This window comes from Pelecanus crispus, chromosome 19, assembly GCF_030463565.1.
Source record: "Pelecanus crispus isolate bPelCri1 chromosome 19, bPelCri1.pri, whole genome shotgun sequence".
Classification (NCBI taxonomy): Eukaryota; Metazoa; Chordata; class Aves; order Pelecaniformes; family Pelecanidae; genus Pelecanus; species Pelecanus crispus.
The window spans coordinates 8328217-8352469 of NC_134661.1; the positions used below are offsets into that span (position 1 = coordinate 8328217).

At 60.9% G+C, this 24253-nt stretch overlaps 1 protein-coding gene across 2 annotated transcripts in view; it reads left to right on the forward strand.

Moving 5' to 3' along the window:
• Window positions 1-284: 284 nt before the first annotated feature.
• The window catches only part of ZBTB16 (zinc finger and BTB domain containing 16), a 67378-nt gene continuing 43409 nt past the window's right edge, over window positions 285-24253 (forward strand). For both annotated transcript variants that reach the window (XM_075723259.1, XM_075723260.1), the window contains exon 1: window positions 285-1593. In XM_075723259.1, the coding sequence (XP_075579374.1) occupies window positions 332-1593 (1262 nt within the window). In that variant the 5' untranslated portion in view covers window positions 285-331. The remainder of the gene's footprint in view (window positions 1594-24253) is intronic.

The following is a 24253-nucleotide window of genomic DNA, read 5'->3' on the forward strand; positions in this document are numbered from 1 at the left end:
GCGGGGACGCGGCTCCGCCGCCCCGGCCCCCGCCGAGCCCGGCGCAGAAACTTTTCGGCGAGCGGCCGGGCTGCGGGCTAACCTCCCTCCTCTCCTCTCTCCCTCCTCCCCCAACCCTCCTCTCCCTCTTTTTTTTTTTTTTTCCCCTTTTTTTTATTTCTCCCCCCCTCCCCCCCTGTCCCCCCTTCCCGCCCCCCCTTCCCTCCCCTCTCCCCCCGCTCCGCTCCTCTCCCCCCTCCGCCTTTTGTTTTCGCAGATAGTCGGCACACAAAGCTAGTCCCAGATTTGCGCGACGGCGAGGCACCCTGATGAGCGAGCCCGGGGACGCGCCATGGATTTGACGAAGATGGGCATGATCCAGCTGCAGAACCCCTGCCACCCCAGCGGGCTGCTGCACAAAGCCAACCAGATGCGCCTGGCGGGGACGCTGTGCGACGTGGTCATCATGGTGGACAGCCAGGAGTTCCACGCGCACCGGACGGTGCTGGCCTGCACCAGCAAGATGTTCGAGATCCTCTTCCACCGCAACAGCCAGCATTACACCCTGGACTTCCTCTCGCCAAAGACCTTCCAGCAGATCCTGGAGTACGCCTACACCGCCACGCTGCAGGCCAAGGTGGAAGACCTGGACGACCTGCTCTACGCCGCCGAGATCCTGGAAATCGAGTACCTGGAGGAGCAGTGCCTGAAGATCCTGGAGACCATCCAGGCCTCCGAGGACAACGACGCCGAGGTCGCCATGGCCGACGGAGGCGCCGCCGCCGAGGAAGAGGAGGAGAGGAAGTCGAGGTACATCAAGGGCTTCTTCGTCTCCAAGCCTGCCGGCGAGGAGAGCGGCTACGCCGGCGCGGCCGGCCAGAGCCTGCCGGCGGCCGCGGCGGAGCAGAGCCCCTCCGCCTCCGCTTCCTTCGGCCCCCTCTCCGCCATGAGCCCCACCAAGGCGGCGGTGGACAGCTTGATGACCATCGGGCAGTCGCTGCTGCAGGGCGCCCCGCCGCCCGCCGCCCCCGAGGACTCGCGCCCCGCCGCCCGCCGCCCCCCCGGCCTCGCCGAGGTCAAAACCGAAGCGATGCAGGTGGACGATGCCTCCGGCCGCGACAGCCCGCGGGCGGCCGAGCCCGGCGCCTCCGGCGGCGAGAAGCCCGAGGAGAAGGGCAAGGAAGGGCCCGGCACCCCGACCCGCGGCAGCGTCATCACCAGCGCCCGCGAACTGCACTACGCCCGCGAGGAGGGCGCCGAGCCCCCGCCCGAGCCCGGCCAGGGGCTGCCCCTGGGGCCCGAGCCCTCCGCCGCTGCCGCCCAGGGCGAGAAGCCCCTGGGCATCTACTCCCTGCTGCCGAACCACAAGACTGAGCCGGTGCTCGGCGTGCCGCCCTCCGTGGCGTCCGCCCTGCACGTGCAGCCGGCCCTGGCCGTCTCCATGGACTTCAGCGCCTACGGGGGGCTGCTGCCCCAGGGCTTCATCCAGCGGGAGCTGTTCAGCAAGCTGGGGGAGCTGGCGGCCGGCATGAAGACGGAGAGCAGAGCCCTGGGCGAGCAGTGCAGCGTGTGCGGGGCAGAGCTGCCGGACAACGAGACCCTCGAGCAGCACAGGTGAGCGCCGAAGCCGCCGCGTTCTGCGCCGGGTGGGATCTCGCCGGAGGATTTCGGGTTTCGGGCGGGCGGCGGGCGCGCCGGCGCAAAGTTCCCGGCGCGTACCCCGAAACCGGGACGCGCTCGGAGGGACGGCTGTCGCGACTTTCGCGGGGCTGGCAGCCATGCCAGAAGGTTCCTTGCCGCGAGCGCCGGCTGGGGAGGACAGCCCGGACGGGGCTCGGGCCGTAGCCGTTTCCTGCTAGCGCAGACCCCGCCGGTTTCCCTCACCGGTTTCCCTCACCGGCGTTTGCCGAACGGCTCGCGGTTGCTACCCCTTTAGTTTAGGGATCTGCGTGTAAATGGCATGTAAGGGGATGCCGTGGGGTCAGGCAGCCCTCGCCCACCCTCCGCCAGGAGCTGATCCCTCCCGCGCCGGCACCCGGGAGCGTCCGCGGGGGGCGAGGAGGAGGAGGGGGGGGGGAGAGACCTGTGGGATCCCCGCGCCCGGCCGCAGCGATGACATTTGCATCGCTGCACGCAGCGCCTTGCCGGCCCCGGTGGCTTTATGCCGCTCAGCCTCCCGGTTTATGAAATATTTGCACTTTGCGCAAAGTAGCGCCTAGGTCGGGCTGCGCAGCGCTGAGGCGAGCGCAGAGGGCTCGTGCCGCCGCGGAGCCGCGGGTCCCTCCCTGCGGGGCCGCGCTCGGGGTGAACCTCCAGCGGCTGCGATTTCGGGGCTCCCCTGCTCGGGGTTGGGGGGGAAATTTGTGCTCACGCCGAGCCCTGCGCCTCGGGGGGCTGCTGCTGGGTGGGAGCGCGGCGGTCCTTATCGGCACGTGAGTTCGGTGCCCCCCCCAGTTTACCGTCTCTCGATCGTGGGAGCGGGGACCAGAGCTCGCTCCCCGATTTGGCCGGGGAACGGAGTCGCGTTAATTACCGCGCCTGTATCGGCATCGCCGGTCAAACCACTCGGTGCTGGGCGTGCTTCGGTGACTGCTGCGCAGCGCTGGCCCCCGGCGCGGCGGCAGGACGGCAGCGTCCTGCTGGGGGAAGGCAGCAACGGCACGGCGCCGGAGCTGCTCGCAGCCTCCCCGGGCCACGCGCCGCCTCGGATTTTTAATGAATCAACAGGTTAATTGGTCCTGATGCGCATAACGTGCTCCAGGGACGGCGGCCGTGCCGGTGCGCATCTCCGGCGGGGGAGCCGGTGCTGCCGGCGCGCTCGCCGCCTGCGGAGCCTGCCGCCCGCGAGCGATGCGGGATGCTCCGGAGCCGGCGCTGGGTGCCGGAGCAGCGGCTCCCCGCACGCTCAGCCCGTGAACGTTTGCGGTACGGAGTGGGGTTCTCGGCCCACTGCGGGCTCACGAGCGCCGGCAGCGTCGCCTCTCGCTCTGGCCGGCGGCTCGGAGCCGCCGAGAGCAGCCCTCGCCCCTCGGAGGGGTCCCCCAGCCCTTTGCGGGTGGGGGGCTGCTTTCTGCTTTGTTCCCCCCGCCTCGCGAGCGGGAGAGCCGGGGCTCGCGTTGGGAGCGTGCCCGAAGCCGCCTCAGTGCGGCTCTTCCCCGGCCGCGCCGTGATGCAGACCGAACGTCACCGGAGGAGAGCTGCAGTGAAGGCTCAGAGAGAATTTTAACGTGCCTTTCTGCCACGGCCTCGACCATCTCCCTTTCCCCCTCCGAGCCCGGGAGCGGTGACGGATGCGGCCGCGGGAGAGGGCAGCGCCGGGGCTGCCCGGCTGCTCCTGCCGCTGGCCGGGGACCTGCGCCGCGGCAGGGCCGGCTGTTGGGTCGCATCCTTCCCCCTGCGCCCGAGCAGGCGGGGGAATGGGGGAAAACGCGGCCCAGCCTGTCCACTGCAGCAGCCCCCGTTTCACACCGACTTCCTGGGCTCTCCTTATTTTGACAAGCACGGCTGCAGCCGTAGCTTATTTCGTAATTATTCGTGAGCCTTATCAGGCGGCTGGGCGCGCGCCGTGCTCCCGCGAGCGCTGGGGTCTGGCCGAAGGACGGAGCTGAGCGCCGGCCCCTGCGAGCCGCCCTCGAAGGCCGTTGCTTGAGCCGGCACCAAGCTCCCGTTTGCCTGTTCCGGCTTTCAGGCCGGTTACCTGGCGCTGGCAAACTTCGCAGGGCGAGCCAAATCCTGCGAGCCATTTGTAAACTGAGCTGCAAGACCGTCCATGTTGAAAGGCGTTGGGCGACAGTCAAGTGAACTTACCCCCCCCCCCCCCCCAAAAAAAGAGTCTAAATGCAAGGTGGTTCGTGTGTAGACGAGGTCTCGTGTGGCTTTTTTTATGGTGTTTGCTTTCTAATACGTGGTGAAAATTACCATTTGGGGGGATTTGTGGGACCGTATTGTATTTACGGAGCCGTTACACAGCGTCTACACTAGGCTGGGATCCGTAACTCCCGGCTGGAGCGGTTCTGGTGGTGGTGGCAGCTGCACCGTGCCGGCTACGGGCTCCTCTCCGCGCCAGTGCCTGCCGGAGAGGTGCTCTGGGGGGACCTGCGCCCCGCGCCGAGGTGCCGGCACCGCCTCCCCGAGCCGGCTGTCGGCGGGGGCAGGATGTGCCGGGGGCCACCGCGGTGTCGCTCGTCGACCGGCGGCTTTCGCTGACCTCTTTCTGCTGCGCATCTGCTGCTGTGGTTTTGCTTTCCGACCCCGAAGTGAGCGCGGAGGGGAGGTGCCCAGAGCAGAGTCGTTCCCGGCTGCGGTGAGCGGGGGGCGGCTGCCGGGGAGGGGCACCTCCGGCGCGGGACGCGCGGCCGCCCCGGCGCGATGCTCGGCCGCCCGGCGCGATGGCTTTCCCATGCCGAGCCCCGCGGGCGACAGGCGGAGCCCGGCCAGGGCTGACACCGCTCCTTCTGCAAGGCGCTTAGCGAGCCAACGCGTGCCGCGCCTGTTTGCGTTGCGCGAGCGAGCGCATGCATATGGCGGGTATGTTTGTTTACACACGCGCACTTATATAAGTGTAAATATATATGTTTATAGTCTGGAGCCTCCCGAGTGGCGTTCCTGCCTTCATCAGCGTGGGAAGCGCGCAGGGAAAAGGAGAGCGGAGGGCCGGGCTGGCTTTTTGCCGGGTTTTGGCAAGCGCGCGGAGGGGGCCGCTCGCCCCGGGTGATGGAGGGTGCCCGCGGGACGGCCGTCTGCCCCAGCCCTGGGCGGGAGCGTGGCTCCGCGGCCGCCCTCGGCCTCGTGGCAGCGTCGTGCGTGCCCTGTCGTAACGCGGGCCGGGCGAGAGCGCAGGCTCGCGGCCTTTTGGCAGCTGAGCGGCCGGCCGGGCGAGAGCACGGGCTCGCGGCCTTTTGGCAGCCGAGCGGCCAGCCAGGCCAGAGTGCGGGCTCGCGGCCTTTTGGCAGCCAAGCGGCCAGCCGGGCCAGAGCACGGGCTCGCGGCCTTTTGGCAGCCGAGCGGCCGGCCGGGCCAGAGCGCGGGCTCGCGGCCTTTTGGTGGCCGAGCGGCCGGCCGGGCCAGAGCGCGGGCTCGCGGCCTTTTGGTGGCCCAGCGGCCGGCCAGAGCGCGGGCTCGCGGCCTTTTGGTGGCCAAGCGGCCGGCCAGAGCGCGGGCTCGCGGCCTTTTGGTGGCCCAGCGGCCGGGCCAGAGCGCGGGCTCGCGGCCTTTTGGTGGCCAAGCGGCCGCAAGCCTCGACGCTGACTCTGGGCGAGGGTTTCTGGTCCCCAAGCCTGCTGGCTGCTGCGGCATCCTTTTTTTTTTTTTCCTTCTTCACCGAGCTTATGATTTTGACTAATTGAGTGTATATTGAGTCGGCGACTCTTTAATTTTTTTTATAAAAGATTTCCTTCTAGGTTCAGCAAAGTTCAAACTTAATCTAATGTCGGTATCGATCGTCGCTTCTAATTGCAGACAAAAAAAGCCATGGTTCAGCGGCCCTTTTTGGGTTCGTTTGTATGAAGAAAAACCTCCCGAGCTGCGACGCCAACGCCATGCTGAGCCCGGAGTCATTTGTCATCGGGATGTTAAATACCTTAAAACTTTATAAAAGATGTGTTTTCATTTTCTTAATGTCAATAGCAAGAGGGAAGACTGCGGGTGGGGACGCAGTTCGAGAAAGTTCGCAAGCGGATGGGCTTGCATCCGAAACCCCGATGCTGTCCGGGAGGTCGCCCGCCATAGCGATGCCGCTTGCCGCCGGCGTTTGCCACGTGTGTCTGTGCGAGATGGGGATGCTCGGCTGGAAAATGAAAGTGCTTTGCGGCGACGGCGTCACCAGGCCAGCGGCGGGCGAACGCTCCCCTTGGAGCAGTTTTGGCTGGAAGGTGACTGTCCTCGCCGTCCTATGGGGATGTGCCTTGGGGAAAGCCTCCGTTCGCGTTTTCACGTCTCGGTTTTGAGGTTTTACGGCTGAGCGGTTGCCTCAAAGACGTGCTCTGGTGGAGTGTGGGAAGGGTGGGAATAGACGTGGCACTGTTGGGACATGGTTTAGTGGGCACGGTGGTGTTGGGTTGATGGTTGGACTGATGATCTTAGAGACTCTTTCCAACCTTAGTGATTCCCAGTTTTTACTTTCATTCAAAAATAATCCAGCAGCCAAGCCAGGAAACATGAAATTATGACTCTCCCCTTAATTGGTTTAGCGGTGGCCTTGGCAGTGTTAGGTTAATGGTTGGACTGGATGATCTTCGAGGTCTTTTCCAAGCTAAACAATTCTGTGATTCTATGAATAAGGAGGTTTGCTCTTCCACCGTGGCTGCCGACCAGCCGCGGTAGCCCAAACTGCAGAGTTTTGCCCTCTTTTCCCCTTTGGGAAGCGCGGGCGAGTGGCAGATCTAGCTGTCTGCTTGCAGCAGCGCCGGTGTGCGGGACCGGGCATCGGTGCTCCCGCCGGTCCGGCGTGCGAGACCGGGAATTGATGCTCGTGCCGGTCCGAAATGCTCCTGCTCGGGGAAACCGCAGCTTCCCGTGGGGATCCAGGTGCCGGTCGCAGCGCCCGGCAGTCCCCGAGACTGTAGCCTGTCGGTCTGCCGCCCGCGCGGAGCCGTAACGTTAACGCCGGGGCAAATTTTAAGTAGCCGCGTCGGGAAATATTCCGGCGTTTGGCTCTTCCTTTGCCGGCCTCGCCTCCACGCGTCTCCGCCTGGATTAGCTGAGCGTCGTACTACTAATGCCATTAGGCACGTTGGCACCGCTCGACGTGTCACAGTGAGAAACAGATGCAGTATACCATTAAAGCAATAAACGTGATAAATCGGATCCCAAGTGCTTTGTGAGATGTTATTAGTGTTAATTTTGGGAGCCTGATACAGTAGTTGTTTTTTATTTTATTTTAAGCATTCGGCAATTTATGTTCCGCTGCAATCGAAACTTGGGGGGAAAAAAAAGGAGGAGAAATAGAAAACAAGGAGGGAGGGATGAAGGGGGGGAAAAAAAAAAAGCCGGCAGCCCCCCCATACTCTGCCCGTGATTACTTCCAGAGTCCGAAGACGACTTGGCAGCTCTGGTTTCTCGCTGATGGGCCTTATTAGCGGCACCTGGCATCATAAGGGGCTAATGGAAACCAGCGTTGCCGGCTGCCTGGCCGCGGCGGCGCGGGGCGGCCGGCCGAGGAAGCTCTTATTAGCTTTATGGGCAGGGGGACGTGCCCCGCTCAGGAAATGAATGTTGCAGCTAAGGTCCGCGGCGCTGACCCCGAGCGTGTAACCTGTGAGCGCCGGCGGAGACCCCGCTCAGGATGCTTGGGATTTCGGGGCTCTCTGGTTCTTGTCATAGGCAGAGGGGGGAATACGGCGTGGTATGTTGCAGCCTTGAACTTTTGATTTATTCAGTGGGGGACTTAACCGTTTCCATACTCGGCTCCTAGCGCGGAGGGGGGAAAAGCCCCCTTTGGCTTCCGTGTTATTCCGTCAATTATTCCGCATCGGTTTGGTTGCGTGGCTGGCGCGTTTTAAAGCAAAACTCGGAGATTCCCACCGGAAAACGCCTTTTTTCTATTATTAGTATTATTATTTTATTTTTTAAGTTATTCCTTTTTCCCCTCGCCCCGCGGTAACTTTTGCATCTTCCCCGGCGGCGGGGATGCTGCGTGCCCTCTGGCCGGCGCGCGGCCACCTTCCCCAGCGCCGCTCGATTCCCACGGAGCGGGGCGGGTGGATCCGTGCCGGCTGATCCCCGTCGGCTGCGGGGTTGGGACCCCGATGCTTAAAAGCTGCCTGATTGAGGAGGATTGGGATGTTTTTTTCCCCGAAGCATGCTTGCTCCATGCCGCTGGCGGCGGTTCGATAAGCTTTGCGGGGCTTTTTCAGTTCTTGTTATAAGTCGCACGGCGGTGTTAGTTAAAACAGTATTTACCGGCTGCACGGAGGGACTCTCGGAGAGCCTGTGCTCTTTCAGGGGTGATGCTATCGACTTTTTTTTTTTAATCTTTTCCCCGTGACGCGTGGAAATGGTGCAGAGCAGCCTGGGCGGTTTGTGACGGAGCATCCCCGCAGCCTTCCCCGCGACGGTGGCTCTTTAGCTACGCCGCTGCGTAAACCTGTTTTCCGTGGATAGAGTAAAGCGCGCTGCATTTTCCTTTTTGCTCGCAATTAGCAAGATTTTTCTTTTACTCTTCCCCCCCCCCCCCGCTCCTCCTTGACAGCTTCAAGAGAGGCCTTAAATGAGTAATTACTAAATATTTCCCGGCAGCCAAACACGGGGCCATGGCATCTCCTGTTGCAAAAGTGAAAAATATTTCTGTTTGCAGTTAATTTTAGTGGCAGGCAGATCATGTTAACTGGGTGTAATTGCTTCCAGATATGGCAGAGGGTTTTGTGTGTTGGGATGAAGGGTCTGGTAAGTGCTCACTTCCTGTGTAAATTAGCCTATTCCATTCATTCCTCCTCGCCCGGCAGTCCTGGCTTGTGTCACTCTGCCTGCAAGGGGTTTGGGGTTTTTTTTTTCTTTCCCCCCCCCCCCCAGCCCGGTGTTAGGCAGCTCGGTGCTTTGTGGTGGGTTCGCTCCTTCGCTGGGCATCGCTCCCTCCTTTGGCATCAGGGGCAGGCGCGGCCGCCTGCATCCCGCTCTGCGAGCGACGGGAGCTTCGTCGGAAGGCTGCGCCTCGCACGTCTCGTTGGGCTTGCCGCGGTGGGCTGGCTCTCCGGCCCCGGCAGACCGGCGGTCGCGAAGCAGCAAAGAGCCGAAACAAGGAGGGTGGCACGTGGGGGAATTGAGATGGAAGAGCGCCGCACAACGGGAGCAGCGGAGAAAGGTTCACGTAGCCTTGCGAATAAACGCAAAGGCGGCGGGCGAACCGGCGTGCCGTTGGACGCCTTTAAATGCGGGCTGACGAGCTCTCGGCGTGGTCGTGGTCTCTGCTCTTATCGCCAGGCTCGAGCCCGGTTGCAAAGACCTGCTTTGGGGGTGTCGGAAGCGTCGCGTTGGGCGCTCGTCCTGGATAACCTTTATCTAGGCTGACGCGTGCCTGGAACGCTTGCTATCGGTTTTGAGCGCCGGCTTGCGCTCGCGGCGTTCCGGGCGGCGTCCGCAGCCGGCCTGGGGAGCAGCCCATGCCCTCGCAAGAGCGTCAGGCGCCGCCGGACCACGCGCTTTCGCAGATAAAGGTGGATTCCTCTCTTTGACGGGAGCAGCTGCCGGCCCGCTCGCTTTGCAGCTGAAGAAGCGAGCGTCGCCGTAAAATTTGGGCTGTAGGCACGAGGCTCCGCGCTCTGGCCGAGGGCCAGGGCTGCCCGTATCATTTTCGCGGCAGCGTTCTTAACTGATTTTAAGTAGATTATGGTTGCGTACGCGCCCCACTGTGCTGGTTTAGTTTTCCGCCGGCCTTAGTCGTCTCGTGGCTGTTTTATTGGCACGTCGTTTCGCAAAGGAGTCGGCGATACGGCGACTGAGGAAATGCTTCTCCGCGTCGGCACGAGCGCTCCGAGGCGTCCCGAGCCTCGCTAGAGCCGCCCGCCATAAATCGGCGTTAAACACCCTGCTTTGTTACCGGTGTCAGCGCGGGAGATGGGCTTTTTATCTGCGTGTATCAGCCGCGCTGATAACCCCGTGCTCTGCTGGGTGCTGTACGAGGAGCGGCTGCCTTGCGGCACGCCGGCATCGCCCCCAGAGCGCCGCTTGATGCCGGGGCACGGGCGATGCCGGGGCACTCGCCTTGCACGCCACGGCGGGGGCCCCTGCACCCCCTTCTCGAAAAAACACACCTCCGTCTGTCCGCAAACGCGAGGCGTGGCGGCGGGGAGGACGCCTGTTTTCACCTTGGTGACCTATAAAGAAGGCAGGCATCGACTGAGCGGAAAAACAAAGAGAAACTAGAAAAAAAAAACCAAAAAAAAAAACCAAAAAAAAAACCCCAAAAACCCACAGCCCCAAACACCAGGCTGTTTCCATCGCCGCGGGCTCAGAAAGAGCACAGATACCTCGTGGGTACCGGGCGCGGGGTCGCTGCCGGCACCGCCGCCGGCACCGCGCTGGGCTCTCGTTGCCATGTGAAGCAACCGTGCGGCAGACACCGCGAGGCCCGGTCGGTGGTCCGGCGGAAAGGCAGCAGGAAGCCCTCTGCCCGCCGGAACGCCCGCGGGGCTCCCGGCGTCGCGCCCCTGGGCTGGCAGAGCCAAGCCCTGGCACGGCGGGTGCCCCCGCGCCCGAAGCCGGGGGTCTGCGAAGGCGAAAACCGGCGTTTCCCATCGGTGAGGGCCCGCGTTGATTGCTAAGTCATTCCTAGGGACTTTTTTAAAGGCACGATGCAATCCATATAGGTGTGTGTATAAAGAAAAAAGCATTATCGCTATCACTTATAATCTGATTTTGTTTCCAGTGTGCATTAACGCACCAGGTACTACGGCAAGTGTGACCCAGGTGCTGTTTGCAGCTCCATCACGACCGCGGGAAGCGCTTTTTATCTTCTCGCCACCGAGTTTGGGAACGGTGCTGGGCTCTGCGCGCTTTGCCCTTCCTCACCTTCCCTCGTTCTTTTCTCCGCGCATTATTTATAGTAAATCATATTAGAAAGGGGTGCTAAGGAGGAAGCGTGATTCATCCTCCTTGAAACCAGCGCTGACATAAATAAAGGCAAAGCGCTTACTATGTGTTTTTTATTATGGTATTTAGGGACAGGTTGTACTAATCTTGGCGTGCACAGTCTAAACCCGTGAAGGCTACAACTCTAAGAAATTCGATTTAACCACAGCGCAGGCTGCACGTTAAAAAAAAAAAAAAAATCCAACCAGAACCCAGCCGGTCTTCTTGGAAGCGTGCACGCGTGGCAGCACGAGGCTTTAGGGACGGCTCATGGGTTTCCAGATTTTACCACGTGTCTTTGGCCGGCCCATCGGCTTCTCGGGGGTTTGCTGGGGCTTGCTTTAGCGCGGGAGCGGGGACGGCCGCGAGCTCGGGCATCCCGGTCGCTTGGGCGTATCGGGGGTCTGGAAGGAGATGCTCGAGTCGGTCCAGGAAAGGGCTACGTGAGGGGGGCAGACCGGTGGGGAGCAGCGAGGGGATGCACGGAGGGAACGCTCGGTGCAGAGAGACCCAGCAAAGGGCTCGCCCATCGCGCAAACGCGGGCTGGCGGTGGCAGCTCGCTGCCGGCAGCGCGGCGCAGCGAGCGCCGGTGACGGATGTCTTATCTCCGGCTGGGCACGGGCTGTGGTCGCAGCCTGCTGCGCAACACACACAAACTGCCTTTGCGTGGGAGAGATAAGGCGCCGGCGTTGTGCAACGCCCGCGCCTCGGCCCCTCGCCGGCCCCCCTCGACCCGTGCCGGTGCCGTGCGCCGTCCCGCTCGCACCACGCTGCGCGGCGAGCCCGGTGCACGGCGGCGTGGGGTGGTCGGAGCGCGGCAGGGCGCCCGCCGGCTTGCACGCCGGGGCCCCTTTCTGCGAAACGGTGCAGCGCTCGGAACCGAAACCCTCTGTACCTCCCTTCTGGGTGTTCTGCTATTTTTACCAGTAACGCGGTGATTTTCTCTTCTCTCTCTTCCTTCCCCCTGTTCGTAGAAAATATCCCAAGCGCCGAGAGCGGGCGGGAGGGCGGGCGCTTCTGCGAACGAGAGCGGTGGCTGGAGGCGCTTGTAGCGTGCAGAACCTTTTTTGGCCAGCTCTGCCCGCCCTGCCCTCGCCTTTCGGGGGGTGGTGGGGGGGGCTCCGGCAGCTGCCCGGTCTCACCGGGAGCTGGGGCGGTGGGTGCTTGGGGCCCACCTCCCGCTTGCCATGCCACGTGGGTTGCCTTGCCCACGAACCGGCGGTGTGCGGTGAAACCGGCAGAAACGCTGCTTCCCTCCAGCAGGAAGATTTTTCAGGAAAAATTGAATTTGGGTGAAACCCTTTCCCATGGAAAAAAAGTGAAAAGGAGTTATTTTTGCTTCCCGGGTCCCTGTCTCCTCTTGCTCCCAGCCCGCAGGGTGCCGAATCGGCGGCACCCAAGAGCCGGGCGGCACCGGGCTGCTCGCAGCCCTGCCCGTGGAGCCGGGGAGGGGCACCGGGATCTCGGGATGCAGAGGCAGTCGCTTGTATTGATTTCTGGCTTATCTGACCCTTTAGCTGGAGGCAGCTCTTCCCTCAGCGTCTAACCAAATGTAACTTAAAGCAGCCCAGAAATGTATATCATCCTTGCCTTGCGTTAATTAGGGCTGGCCGATGCATTATTTAGCGGGGTGGGAGCTGCTGCGGGCTGCCCTGGAGCGGGTGCCCAGCCCGCCGGCACGTGGCTGGGGGGAGCGGGGGGCTGTGCCGGACCCCGTGCCACCAACGCGGGCATTGCTCCGCACGGGCCTGGGACCGCCGGTGCACGTTGGGCGGCTGCAAACCCGAGCCGGGAGGAGAGCTCGCGTGGGACCTCGCTTTTGGGAGAGTGACTCGTCCAGCTGTGCCCGCCTAGAAGGAGGCGGCAAAAGAAGGGACGCTGGCGATGGGGGGCTGCGTGGAGGAGCAGAGATGGGCGTCTGCCGAGGCTGGCACCCGGGGTGCTTTCCTTCTCCGTATCCCGCAGCGCAGGCGACGCATGGCAGGGTCCGCTCTGCCGGGCGAGCGCCGAAGGCTCGGCCGCTGCCAGCTGCGCCGCATCCTCCTCCGGCTGGAGGTGGAAAGCAGCTCCCTAATTAGCACCTTCGTTGCTAAGTGAACAAAGTGGCCGTGCGCGGCGAGCTTCCCGCGAGCGATATGTCTGTCGGGGAGGGGGCCCTCAAACGCCGCCGCGCACAATGCCGTGTCGTGCAGCGGCGGGTGCCGATGCGCCGGGGCCCGTTTGCTCGCCGCCCCGCAACGGGCAGGCGCCGCGGTCTGAGGCTGGGAGGCGAACAGCGTTTGCTTTCCTCTCCTCCCCCCGCCGCCCCGGCTTCGCTCGCTTGGGTGTTTGGTGCCACCCGCAAATACAGTTGGTGGGGGCTGATAAGGATCGCTGACCTCGCGCGAGCGATGGGGACTCTCTTCCTGCTAAAATGAAGCGAAACCCACATTGCATTGTGTTTGTGCAGCCGGGCTGGGGGTCACCTGGGTTGGACGTGCCCGGCCGCCAGCCCTCAGCGCCGCGGCGTGTCACGCCAACATGCCACGAGCGGCGTTTGCATCCTCGGCGCGCTCGTGGATGAGCATTTGCAGTCCCCGGTGTCAAAGGTGCTCCGCAGGACCGAGTCTCTTTGGGCTTTGGTGCGGGGTAGCCATTTTCCCCCTGACCCAAAAGATGGTGCGTGCAAGCAGGATTTCTCGTGCGAAGGCGTGCCGCGCCAGGGTTTGCTTCGCCGTCAGCCGCCATGGGGAGGGACGCTCGCGGTGCGTTGCCTGCGTGCGCCGTGCGTCTGCTTTCGCTGCCGGCGTTTGGGGGGATTCCGGCTCTTCCTCGCTGGGCGTAACGCGTGGTGAACGCATCGTTGCGCGGGCTCTTTGTGCTGCGACGGCTCCCGCGGAAACCACGTTTTCCGCATAAGTAAGCAGGAGGACGAGAGAAATGACGGCGGCGAGCAGACAAAGAGCGGCCGGACGCGGCGAGGCGTCCCCCAGACCCGGCAGGTCCAGGGTCAGCGGCAGCTCCGAGCCTGGCCCTGGTCCCCCCAGCAATGAGCCGCGTCCCCCCCGCGATGCCCAGGTCCCCCCGTGGTGCTGTGGACCCCCCCGGTGCCCCAGTTTTGGGGTGGGGGGCTCAGCAGGGGACGGCTCCGCGGGTGGGTGGGTGCTGGCTGGGGCCGGCGGTGCCGGGGGGCCGCGGCCGGGCTGGAAAGGCGCCGGGTTTGCTCTGTCGGGGCATCGCGCCCGGCTGCTGCAGGGTCCTGTGTGCGTTCAGGCACCTTCGCCCCTCTCCCAGCTAACTCACGGTTCGGGGCCGGGCACGTATCGGACGTGTTTTTTTTTTTTTTTCCTTCTTTACATACATTGGCTTAATTCTTGCTTCAGTCTGCAGCCCCACTCAGTTTTCCCATGGTGGGGCTTTGCTGCTGTTATTAACTAATGAGCTGATTCTTTTGCCATTTTGCAAATAACTGTATTTTTCCTTCGATGCGAAAAAGGGAAAATGTCTTTTCTTAATAACGCAGCTCTCAAAAGTCATCAAAGGCATGAATTTGCATTCTTCCGCTCAAATGTGCGGATTACCACGCTTTTTATTACTAGGGCTTGAATTGCTGAATCATGGAAGCGGGGTAATAGGAAATGTTTGCATACGCGATGTTGGGGAAAAAATAAAAAAGGCTGGTTTTAAAGCTGCCGTAGCAGTCTGGGGGGGTTTTTCCCCTCTCGCTACGACGTTGCGTGGAGTCCGTGGTACAGGATGCGCCTCGGATCCGGCGCCGGCCCCGGGTCGGGCTGGGCTGCGCGGCAGCGGTGCCTCCTGCGACCGTGGCTCCGCCGTGCCGCGTGCCCCCGCTCCGCCCGGCCGCCCCTGTCGCGCAGCCTCGGCAAAGCGCTGATTTACCGCGCGCGCCGGCCGTCCTCCGGATGCCACCGCTCCCACCTGCTGCGACGAGGGTCGCTGCTGAGGCAACTCTTCCACTCCGGTCCAGGGTGCCTTTATTTTCAATTACTTTTGCTCGCCTCTCGTACGGCGTGTGCCGCGTGCTGGCGGGTCGGACATGGGTTAGCTGCAAGCGTCACCGTATTAAAAGAAATAATCATAATTGTCTTTGGAGGGATGGTAACGATGGATGTTAATGCCGGCCTCCCACCAGTTTAGAAACAGCATCTCTCCTCCCTCCCCCAGAATGAATAAACCATGAGGCTTGCCGGTGCTGGTCGTTCAGCCCAGCAGCTCGGCTCCCGCCCGTCAAGATGCCGCAGCCGCGGCTGCTCGTGCTCGGGGTGCCAGCCCCCCGCGGGCCCGGCGGCTTCTCCGGCGCGCTCTGTAGAGCGGCGGCGCTCGGCGAACGAGGCCAAATCCCTTTGATTCTGCCCGCGTCATCTTCTGCCGCATCCCGGCTCCGCGTCCCGGGGTCGGGGTTTTATTCCTTTACAGGCGCCGTAACGTTCGGGCCGTGTCGTGCGGCGGTGGCCGGCGCGGTCTCCCCACCATCCTCCTCCTCCGCAGGACGCTCGCCAGCAGGGAGCTGCTGGGTGGCCGGAGCACGCGGGGGGCTCTCGGCCCCCGGTTGCGTTTCGGAGCCGGAATGGCCCGCGTTTAGGTGTGCGCGTTTTGGAAAATACATAATATTTGGGCTAAGGAGTAATGGTTTTGCCGCGCTCAGCGTACATTGCTGCTCAGTGCGTATAAACTTGTGCCTTTTTATTAGTAAATAGCTAATACATAAGGGTAAAAAGCAACATGTCTGTGCGTGAAGCTTGGCCTGTCCCTGGCGTGGCTGTCTCCCTCAGCCTTGTTCCCTGACGACCGAGCAGCCTGTAAAAGATCCGCGGAGAGCCAAAGCGCCGGCAAACTGGCCGCAAACCTGGCTGCCGTCATGTCCAGCGCCGCTGCGAGCTGACCGCCAAAAGTCCGTGCTGGGGAGCGGGGACGGCGCAGAGAAAGGTTTTCACCCGATGAATTATTGTTGTTGCAAGAGCACGTTTGAAATCTCTGTAACTTTTCCATGCCCCATACCCCTTTAAACGTTTCGAGTGTATTCTCACTGATGGGTTACCTTTTCTTTCCCTGCCGGCTATAATTAGTGTCCTTTACACAGAATTGCCTTACAATTGGATTTGAAGAAGATAAGAATCAAATTACCAGTATTTATCTTGTAAATTCCAAAAGATCTACTGAGAGGCACCGTATAAAGAGGATTTTTAAAATTTTGTGCTCTGAAAATGCCAGCCTCCCGTAGGTCCCAGGATTCCCTCGAGCGTCGCGTTGGCAAAACGCCCGCACGCGTGGGACGTTGCCAGAGGGGCCGGGAGGGAGCGGATGGCTCCTTCCCCCGCCGAAACTCGGCTCGCGGGCTGAGAAGGCGGCTTGCTGGTGAAATACGTGCAGAAATGGGACGTGCTTCCACCGCCCGATGGATGCTGACTTGGTTTTGCGTTAGCCGGGGCAGACACGGCGCAGGTGGCGGCGGTTTGGGCGCTGCAGTGCCTCCGGGAGGGCGAGTGCCTCCTGGTTGTGCTCTCAGGCTGAATTGGGGCGAGCATCCCCTCTGCCCTGATGGGTCTCGCCGGTCCAGGGGAGGTAACCGGGTGCAGGACGGCAGCGTGATCTCAGGCTGGGCGTGTAGAACAGCCTGGCTTGGTGTCGCGGTCCAGCCCCAGGCAGCGGCTCAGCACCACGCAGCCATCGCTCGCTCCCCCTGCCCCGGTGGGGTGGGGGAGAGAATCGGGGGAGTGAGAGTGAGAAACACTCCTGGGCTGAGATAAGAACAGTTTAATAATTGAAATAAAGTAAAATAGTAATGATAATAAAAATATAATAATAATAGTAATAATGATATACAAAGCAAGTGAAGCCCAATGCAATTGCTCACCACCCGCCGACCGATGCCCAGCCAGTTCCCAGCAGCGATCGCTGCTCCCCGGCCAACCCCCCCAGTTTCCATACTGCCCATGACGCCGTATGGTATGGAATGGCCCTTGGGGCAGTTGGGATCAACTGTCCTGGCTGTGCCCCCTCCCAGCTTCTTGTGCCCCTGGCAGAGCATGGGAAGCTGAAAAGTCCTTGCCTGGCATAAGCAGTGCTGAGCAACAACCAAACCATCGGTGTGTTATCAGCATTCTTCTCCTACTAAATCCAAAACACAGCACTGTGCCTGCTACTAGGGAGAAAATGAACTCTATCCCAGCCCAAACCAGGACACTTGGGTCTTTGCTTTCACGGCCAGTCTCCAGGTGGGCGGGAGGAGAAGTCTTCAAAATGCAGCCTCTCCCCGTCTTCTCCAGGCTCCCGCCCGGCTTCCCTCCCCGCTCTGCCGGGCGGCTCCCGGGTGACAAGGCAAGCTGAGTGCCAGAAATGGATGGAGGTAATTTCGGTGGGCTCTGTTTTGACAGAAATTAAGCATCTGAATTTAAATTAAGACGATGGAGAGCCCGGGCAGCTGAGACTATATTTTCATAGCGTAAACAGTTGCAGAAGAAGATTAATAGCATCTGTGTAAACACTCCGTCGCAGCGGCGAGGTTTTTTTTTTTTTTTTAAATAGTTGGGAAATACTAAGGATGGCTAGAGGCGAGAGGCACCGACCCTCCCCTCCTGCTCGCCCGCGGCGCGGCCGAGCCCTCCGCACGCCTTCAGCCTCCCCGGCCATCCCGCGGTAAATATTTCAGCCGCCCTCAGCCCCTCGCTCTCCCTTCTCGCAGTAAATTACATATTAAAGCAGCCTGGTAACTGAGCACTGGTTGCTGCGCGATAAGCTCCGGGAAATCGATATGTTTGCCATGTGCCTGCTTGTTTATGACACCTGCCTGCAGAGCAGTTGAGCAATGCTCCGCGTGCCCGGGCCGCGCTTCGGGCGCTCGCCTCCTCCCAAAGCCCAGCCGCCCCTTGCAGGAGGGGCTGGCGGGAGGTTTGGCTCCCCGAGCGTGGCGTTGCACGGCTATACGTATATAATATATATATATCATAACGCGGGCGATGGTATTTGGTGATGCGCGGCATGGGGAGGCTGGCAGGGCGAGACATCGGGTCGCGTCTTCATCTGTTTTTGGGGCTTTTCCCGGCCCCGCTGCGGGTTTCCATGCCGCTTCCATTTGTCACCTCCCCGGAGCGGGTCCAGGAGCAGAGCCCGGGGGTTTAAATACTCATCTCAGGCGCCCGCCTAAAGACGCGACGCTTTACGGCAGCGGGTTGGCATCTTCGGCGCGTGGCGCCCCGCCGGGACCGCGTGCCGGGGCGGTGCCAAGGAGCCGGCGGCCGCATCCCGGTGCGTGGGGGATGCCCCGAGCCCCTCGCAGCCAGGGCTCCCACCCCACCAGCCGCTAAGCCCAGCTCAGCTTGCGGACCCGGACCAACCCCGACGGAGAAAACTCTTCCCCTTGACTTCAGAGCCCAGACGCTCCAAAGGTTTGGGCGCTTTGCCTGCGCTGAGGGTCGGTGCCTGCCCGCACCCCCGCTCCGCGCCGGGCTTTGGGATGGGAACATACTTTTTTTTTTTTTTTTTTTTTCTTTTTCCCCTTAAGTCTAAAGTTAGCAAGCTGCAGTAATTGACCTTTTGACCCAGATATGAAGTTGGGAGCTAAAACACACGGCTTGCAAGATTTTTGTAAAACTGTTGACCTCTCGCAAGATCAACTCGGAGATAATAGTAATTATAAACAGATTACGGTGGGTCCAATCGATAGCGAACTTTACCTCCTGCCTAAAAGCTGAAGGTCGGCGTTTTACTGCAGCAAAGATAACTACCGCGGGTTTTCACACCGCCGCGAGCCAGTAAACGTCCGTGTACGTAGGAAATCCGTGAAGCGAGTGCGTATGGCTTCCATGGGCGCTTTGGGAGGGGGAAGAGGGACCCCCGGGGACAGTTCAGCGCCTCGCCCGAGCGCAGAGCGCTGCGATGCCGCATCCCATAGGTAAACTTCGACGTGGTGCAAACCGTCTGCCTGGGTGCCGTAGCGGCACGCCGGGACGCCGGCTCCCTCCAGATGCTCGCGTCGGCCGGAGCGAGCGCGGAGGGGTAGCGCCCAGCTCCCAAAAGGCGCCTTCTCTTCGCCTGGCTTTTAATTGCTTGCTTTCACTTTTTATGTATAAAAGATTGTCCATTTAATTAACTCGAGAATGCAATTTCAAAAACGCTAATGCTTTACACATGACGGCTCTTAAAATAAAAGTAGCGTTCCAGCATTGCGCCACGCTTCCTTCGCCTCGGCGTTAGCCTCTTGCGGGTTATTTGGGAGAGAAGCGGCCCCCCCCGGCAGCCCCCGATCCTTCAGTAGGAGTCGGAAAGGTTTGGAGCGTTCCATCCCAGCTTTGCCTTGTGAGCGTTTCGGGGCTGGCAGGAGCCCTCCTTTCGCCAAGCTGGCGACTCCATTCCGTGTCCGTGCCTTTCCCTGGACGTCACCTGTTAATCTCGGGCCAGCGCTGCCGTCAGCCGTAGCACCTTCCAGCCCGGTGCCGGCGTGGGCACCGGCGTGGGCGCCGGCCGGGGTCTACGCTGCGTGCTCGGCGACGCCGCGCTGCTCGGCGGGCAGGCACGGAGGTTTGGGGATTCGCCTTTCCGCAGCACCGGCGAGCAGGGTCCGTTTCTGCAAGCGCTCCTCAAACCCACGCCAGCCTTGGGTTTCCCTGTTCTGCCTCTTTTATTGTTTTTTGTAATGGAGTTGCTCGACAACGGATGCGCTTCTGGGTGCAGAGTACACCTCGCCGCGACCCCTCGCTTAAAACCCCCCTTAGGGCCTTTCAGGGTTTGTTAGCTTTTTACCAGGCATCCTTAATCCGTACCAAATGGATGGGGCTCAAGCTGCGCCAGGGGAGGTTCAGGTTGGATATTGGGAAAAATTTCTTTATGGAAAGGGTGGTCAAGCATTGGAAGAGGCTGCCCAGAGAGGTGGGGGAGTCCCCATCCCTGGAAGTGTTCAAAAAACGGGCAGAGGTGGCACTTGGGGACATGGTTCAGTCTGGTCTGCCCTTGATTGGTTTAGTGTGGACTTGGTAGTGTAGGTTAATGGTTGGACTGGATGATCTTAAAGGTCTTTTCCAACCTCAACGATTCTATGATTCTATGATTCTTATCGCTCTCTACAACTACCTGACAGGAGGGTGCAGGGCTCTTCTCCCACGTAGTTAGCGATAGGACGAGAGGAAATGGGCTCAAGCTGCGCCAGGGGAGGCTTAGGTTGGAAATTAGGAAAAATTTCTTTACGGAAAGGGTGGTCAAGCATTAGAACAGGCTGCCCAGAGAGGTGGGGGAGTCCCCATCACTGGAGGGGTTCAAAAAACGGGCAGAGGTGGCACTTGGGGACATGGTTGAGTCTGGTCTACCCTTGATTGGTTTAGTGTGGACTTGGTAGTGTAGGTTAATGGTTGGACTGGATGATCTTAAAGGGCTTTTCCAACCTAAACGATTCGATGATTCTATGATTCTTATCGCTCTCTACAACTACCTGACAGGAGGGTGCTCCCAAGTAACCAGCGATAGGACGAGAGGAAATGGGCTCAAGCTGCGCCAGGGGAGGTTTAGGTTGGAAATTAGGAAAAATTTCTTTACGGAAAGGGTGATCAAGCATTGGAACAGGCTGCCCAGAGAGGTGGGGGAGTCACTATCCCTGGAGGGGTTCAAAAAACGGGCAGAGGTGGCACTTGGGGACATGGTTGAGTCTGGTCTGCCCTTGATTGGTTTAGTGTGGACTTGGTAGTGTAGGTTAATGGTTGGACCGGATGATCTTAAAGGGCTTTGCCAACCTAAACGATTCTAGGATTCTGTGATTCTATGGTTTAGTCTAGTCTACCCTTGATTGGTTTAGAGTGGACTTGGTAGTGTAGGTTAATGGTTGGACTGGATGGTCTTAAAGGTCTTTTCCAACCTAAACGATTCGATGATTCTGTGATGCGCCGAAGGCTGGCGAGGTGGATGGCAGCGCGGTCGGTCCAGGCGGCTCCTCCGAAATCCGCCTGCCCCGGCTGGTGCGGAACCCCGGGGTGCCCTCGCCGCGAGCCCCAGAGCCGGCTGCTCCGGACTCCTCCCGCAATCAAAGCGGGGTTTGCAGCCGGCTCTGGGGAATCCCCCCGTTTTTCCCTCCCCCTCTGCGTTAGCGCGTGCCCCCAGATTTGGAGCCGGGAAGCCTGGTGGGAACTTTGAGGCGAGTCGCTGGGTTTGTTGTTAAAAACCTGCACGCACGCCACCCCCCCCTTTTTCTTTTTTTTCTCCCCCCCCTTTTTTTTTTTTTTGTAGCTTAGAAACCTCTCTTTGTGGCAGAAGGCTGGGAGGGTTTGAATACCACATACAGGCGTAGGAGGCTGACTGAGACCATACGGCTTTATCATTCATTAATTCCTGTGCTCATTCATCCCCCTATTTAAACTTCTCTGTAAAGACGGGAGCTACAGATGGTCTTTTGGTACCCGCTTTAGCCTGCAGACCTTGGCCCCGACAAAGGGGTACAGAGGGAGCAGCAGAGTGTACAAAATATTTCCAACCATTAGAAATCGAGGTCTCATTCAGCGGCGGCTCCTGTTTTGAAAGCGAATTTATGCGAGAGCATCATAACCCACCAAACGGGGCATTGCCAGGAGTCGGGCTTAATTGAGGGGCAAGCGTTAGCCGCCGTTCTGCTGGCCGTAATTGTGCTTTCGAAACCGGAGGAGCAGCAGCAGCGGCAGCGTTGCTTTAGCTGCGTCCTCGCCTTTGTGTTGCGTAACGTAAAACTCTGCTTTCTCCGCCGACGGGCCGGCTCCCTGTCTGACGAAAGGATGCGGAGGTCGCTTTTTTTCCTGCGTTAATTGGACGCCAGATCACTGTTACTGATTTTCTTTAAGAATTCGCTACCGTCGCGGCACCCCCGGGCGCGACACCGCATCCCTGCATGGGAAGCGATAGCCCGGAACGTGCTTAGCAGGGATGCTGTAGTTCGGGCATCCCGCCGTACCTCGGGCCGGCCACCGATTTTCTCCATGCTTTTTTTTTTGCTTGCGCAGCACCCGCCGCGTTCCCAGCGCGTTTAGGCGTTGGTTTTACGCGTGCTTGCAGCGACGTGTGGAGCCGGGGATGCGCGGTGCTCGGAGTCCCGCTGGCAGCTCCTCTGCCTGCGCGCGGCCGAAGTGCCGCGGGCGGTTCGAGTCCGGTGGGAGCAGGGGATGCGCGGGGCTCGCGTCGTCCCGTGTGCGTGCTCACCGCTCGCTCTTCCCCCGGGGTTTGCAGGCAGGTGCCAGGCGAGGCGGGATGCACCCCATGCACCCCTGGGTGCTGGGCGGCCCGAGGGCAGCCCCCCGGACACTTTGCACGGCTCGTGTCCCGGTTGCGGCAAGGAACGCGTTCCCCCGGGATGAGATACGTGCGGGAAACCCGGCTAACTAAACATCCTCCTCCCGGGGTTACCCAGCGAGTGCAAGGGGGTTTTGGCCAGCACGCTGGGTTAAAAGGCTCGGATGCCTGCTAGTGCAGCAAAAATAGTTGGACCCTGGGAAGCCTGCCCCACTCCTGGCGATTCGGGGGGGATTGCAGCTGCACCCCGTGGCAGAGGAGGAATCGCCGGTCTCGCCGGCTGCCGGGGAGGTGCTGGGGCGACCGTGGGACGCGTCCGCAGCACGAAGCCTGGCTGCCTGCTGCCCAGGGGCTCTGAGACCCGACGCCGGGCGCGCTCCATCCTTTCCGCGGGAAAGTCGGGACCAAAAGTTCTCTCGTGGAAAAACCGAATTCCGCGATCTTGTTTTTACACATGCTGTGCTTAAATATTAACACCAATTGAGCAAATTGCCTTTTAACTGCCTTTATTTGCTTTCATTAACGGTATAATTTAAAAGCTCCCGAATTTGCATGGAACCTGTTGTGCACGTTGGGGAGGGGGGCGAGGCTGCTCATAAACGGATTAATCGTGAGCAAGCTTCCTTGGAGAGGTCCCGAAGCGCCGGGACGGCTCAGCAACGCCCGGGCTCCTCGGTTCGGGACGCCGCGTACTTTTGGCCGGGGGGAGCGGAGCGTGCCGTCAGGCCTGGCGTCCCGCTCATAACTTGGCTCACCCGCAAGGTATTTATTTATTTTTCAGCAAAACATGTCGTAGGCTGAGCAAAACTAATTACGCCAGAGCTGAAGGCAGCGCTCTTCCTATTAATGCGCCGGCGTTTAAACTGATGCAGAAAGCAAAAAAATAAAGGAGAAAGCTGCCGGTCTCGCGCCCCCCGTCCGCTGGTGCGGGGCCCTGGGGCGCGACGCTGCCCGCAGCCAGCGACGTCTGCCCGCGTTGCTCTTGCATGAGGTGACGAGTTTCCAGCGTGATTTCAGCCAGCGGCCCGCTCGCTCCCCTCCGCGCAGATGTTTGCGCGGTTTCGGGAGCAAAGCCAACTCGGATGCCGAGAACGCCGATGCAGGCGGCCCCGCGCGCCGCGCCGCACCGACGGCTCCGCCGGGGCCACGCGAGCTCTTTTGACGCCTCCTGCTTCCATAGCCCTTCCCGAAAAATATGTTTTCCGCAGGAGGGTTTTGCTGGCGGATGGACAGCGATGGCCTCGGTCCAAGCCCTGGCTCCCCGCTCCGTCCCAGCCATCCGCACGGACGCTGCTCCGCTCCGACCGTGCTCCCCCGCGCCGCTTGCACCTCCCTTGTTTTCCGCGGTAGTGAATCATGCCTACAGATTGCTGATGATAAGCATTTTGCGTCTCCGCCTTGGGAGCGCGCGTGCAAAACCGGGCAGCTTGCACAAACAGCCTGGGTGAAAGCGCTCGTCGTTCTCCGGGATGGCCGTGCCCGCGTTCCCGGGGCTCCTGGTCTTTGCCGTCGTCGGAGCATCCCGGGAGGGCACTTGGCGTTTTCAAGAGGAGTGAAGCGGTGAGAAATGCCCGTTTCTGCGTGGTGCTTCTGGTTCTGGAATACGTTTCTTGCTCGTGCGTTTGCAGGGAGAACAGCTGGTACTTCAGGGTGCCGGTTGCACCCAGCGCCCGGGCTCCTGCTCGGTACCCCCAGCCTGTGCAAACCAAAAATCAGCCGGATGCATCGGTGCCGTTGCACCGACCGGCAGCAGCGCTCGTACCCGCTCTGCCCAGCGCGGGACCCTGGAGCCCTGCAGCAACGCTCTCCAGCTGGGTGCTGGTTTTTGATGCCGATACCGGAGGAAAACCCAGCCGTGCCGCGGCTCGGTGCGCCCGGCTCGGTGCGCCCGGCTCGCCGTCCCTGGGCTGCGGCGCCTCCGAGTTGCTCCTCTCGCTGCCATCTCCTTGCCCTGGGCGCTTTGGGCTCTCACCACAGCCCAGCGCAGTTCAGATACGTTAATTTACTGGCTTGACAAGGTGCGTAATGTTCGTCTCCCGGCTTCTAATTGGAAATAATTAGTTCTTTGTCAGCCCTGGGAACTCCCGAGGAAGTGGCGCGGACCCGGGCGGAGGCAGCGGCGCTGGTGGAGAAGTCTTTCCGGAGAATCCTCGCAGAGCGCGATGTTTCCAGCCTGTCCGAGGGTATCTCTCTGCCGAAGAAGGGCTGTGTAAGAGCTGAGTATTACGGTTTCATTAATCAAAGACACTTCCACTGCCCCTTTACAGCAACACAACTGCTGCGGCTGTCCCTCGCTGACAGCTCCCTAATTCATCTTCCCGGGGAAGGAGGGGGACCTGCTGCTGCTTTGGCTCGCGCCGCGGAAGCCCCAGCCGTCGCCTCTTTTCGGTGGCACGGACGCTTGTGTTTGAGAGCTTCGGCCCCGGCGCTTGGCAGGGTTTTACGTGGAGGCAAGCGCTATCCCTCGGCCCC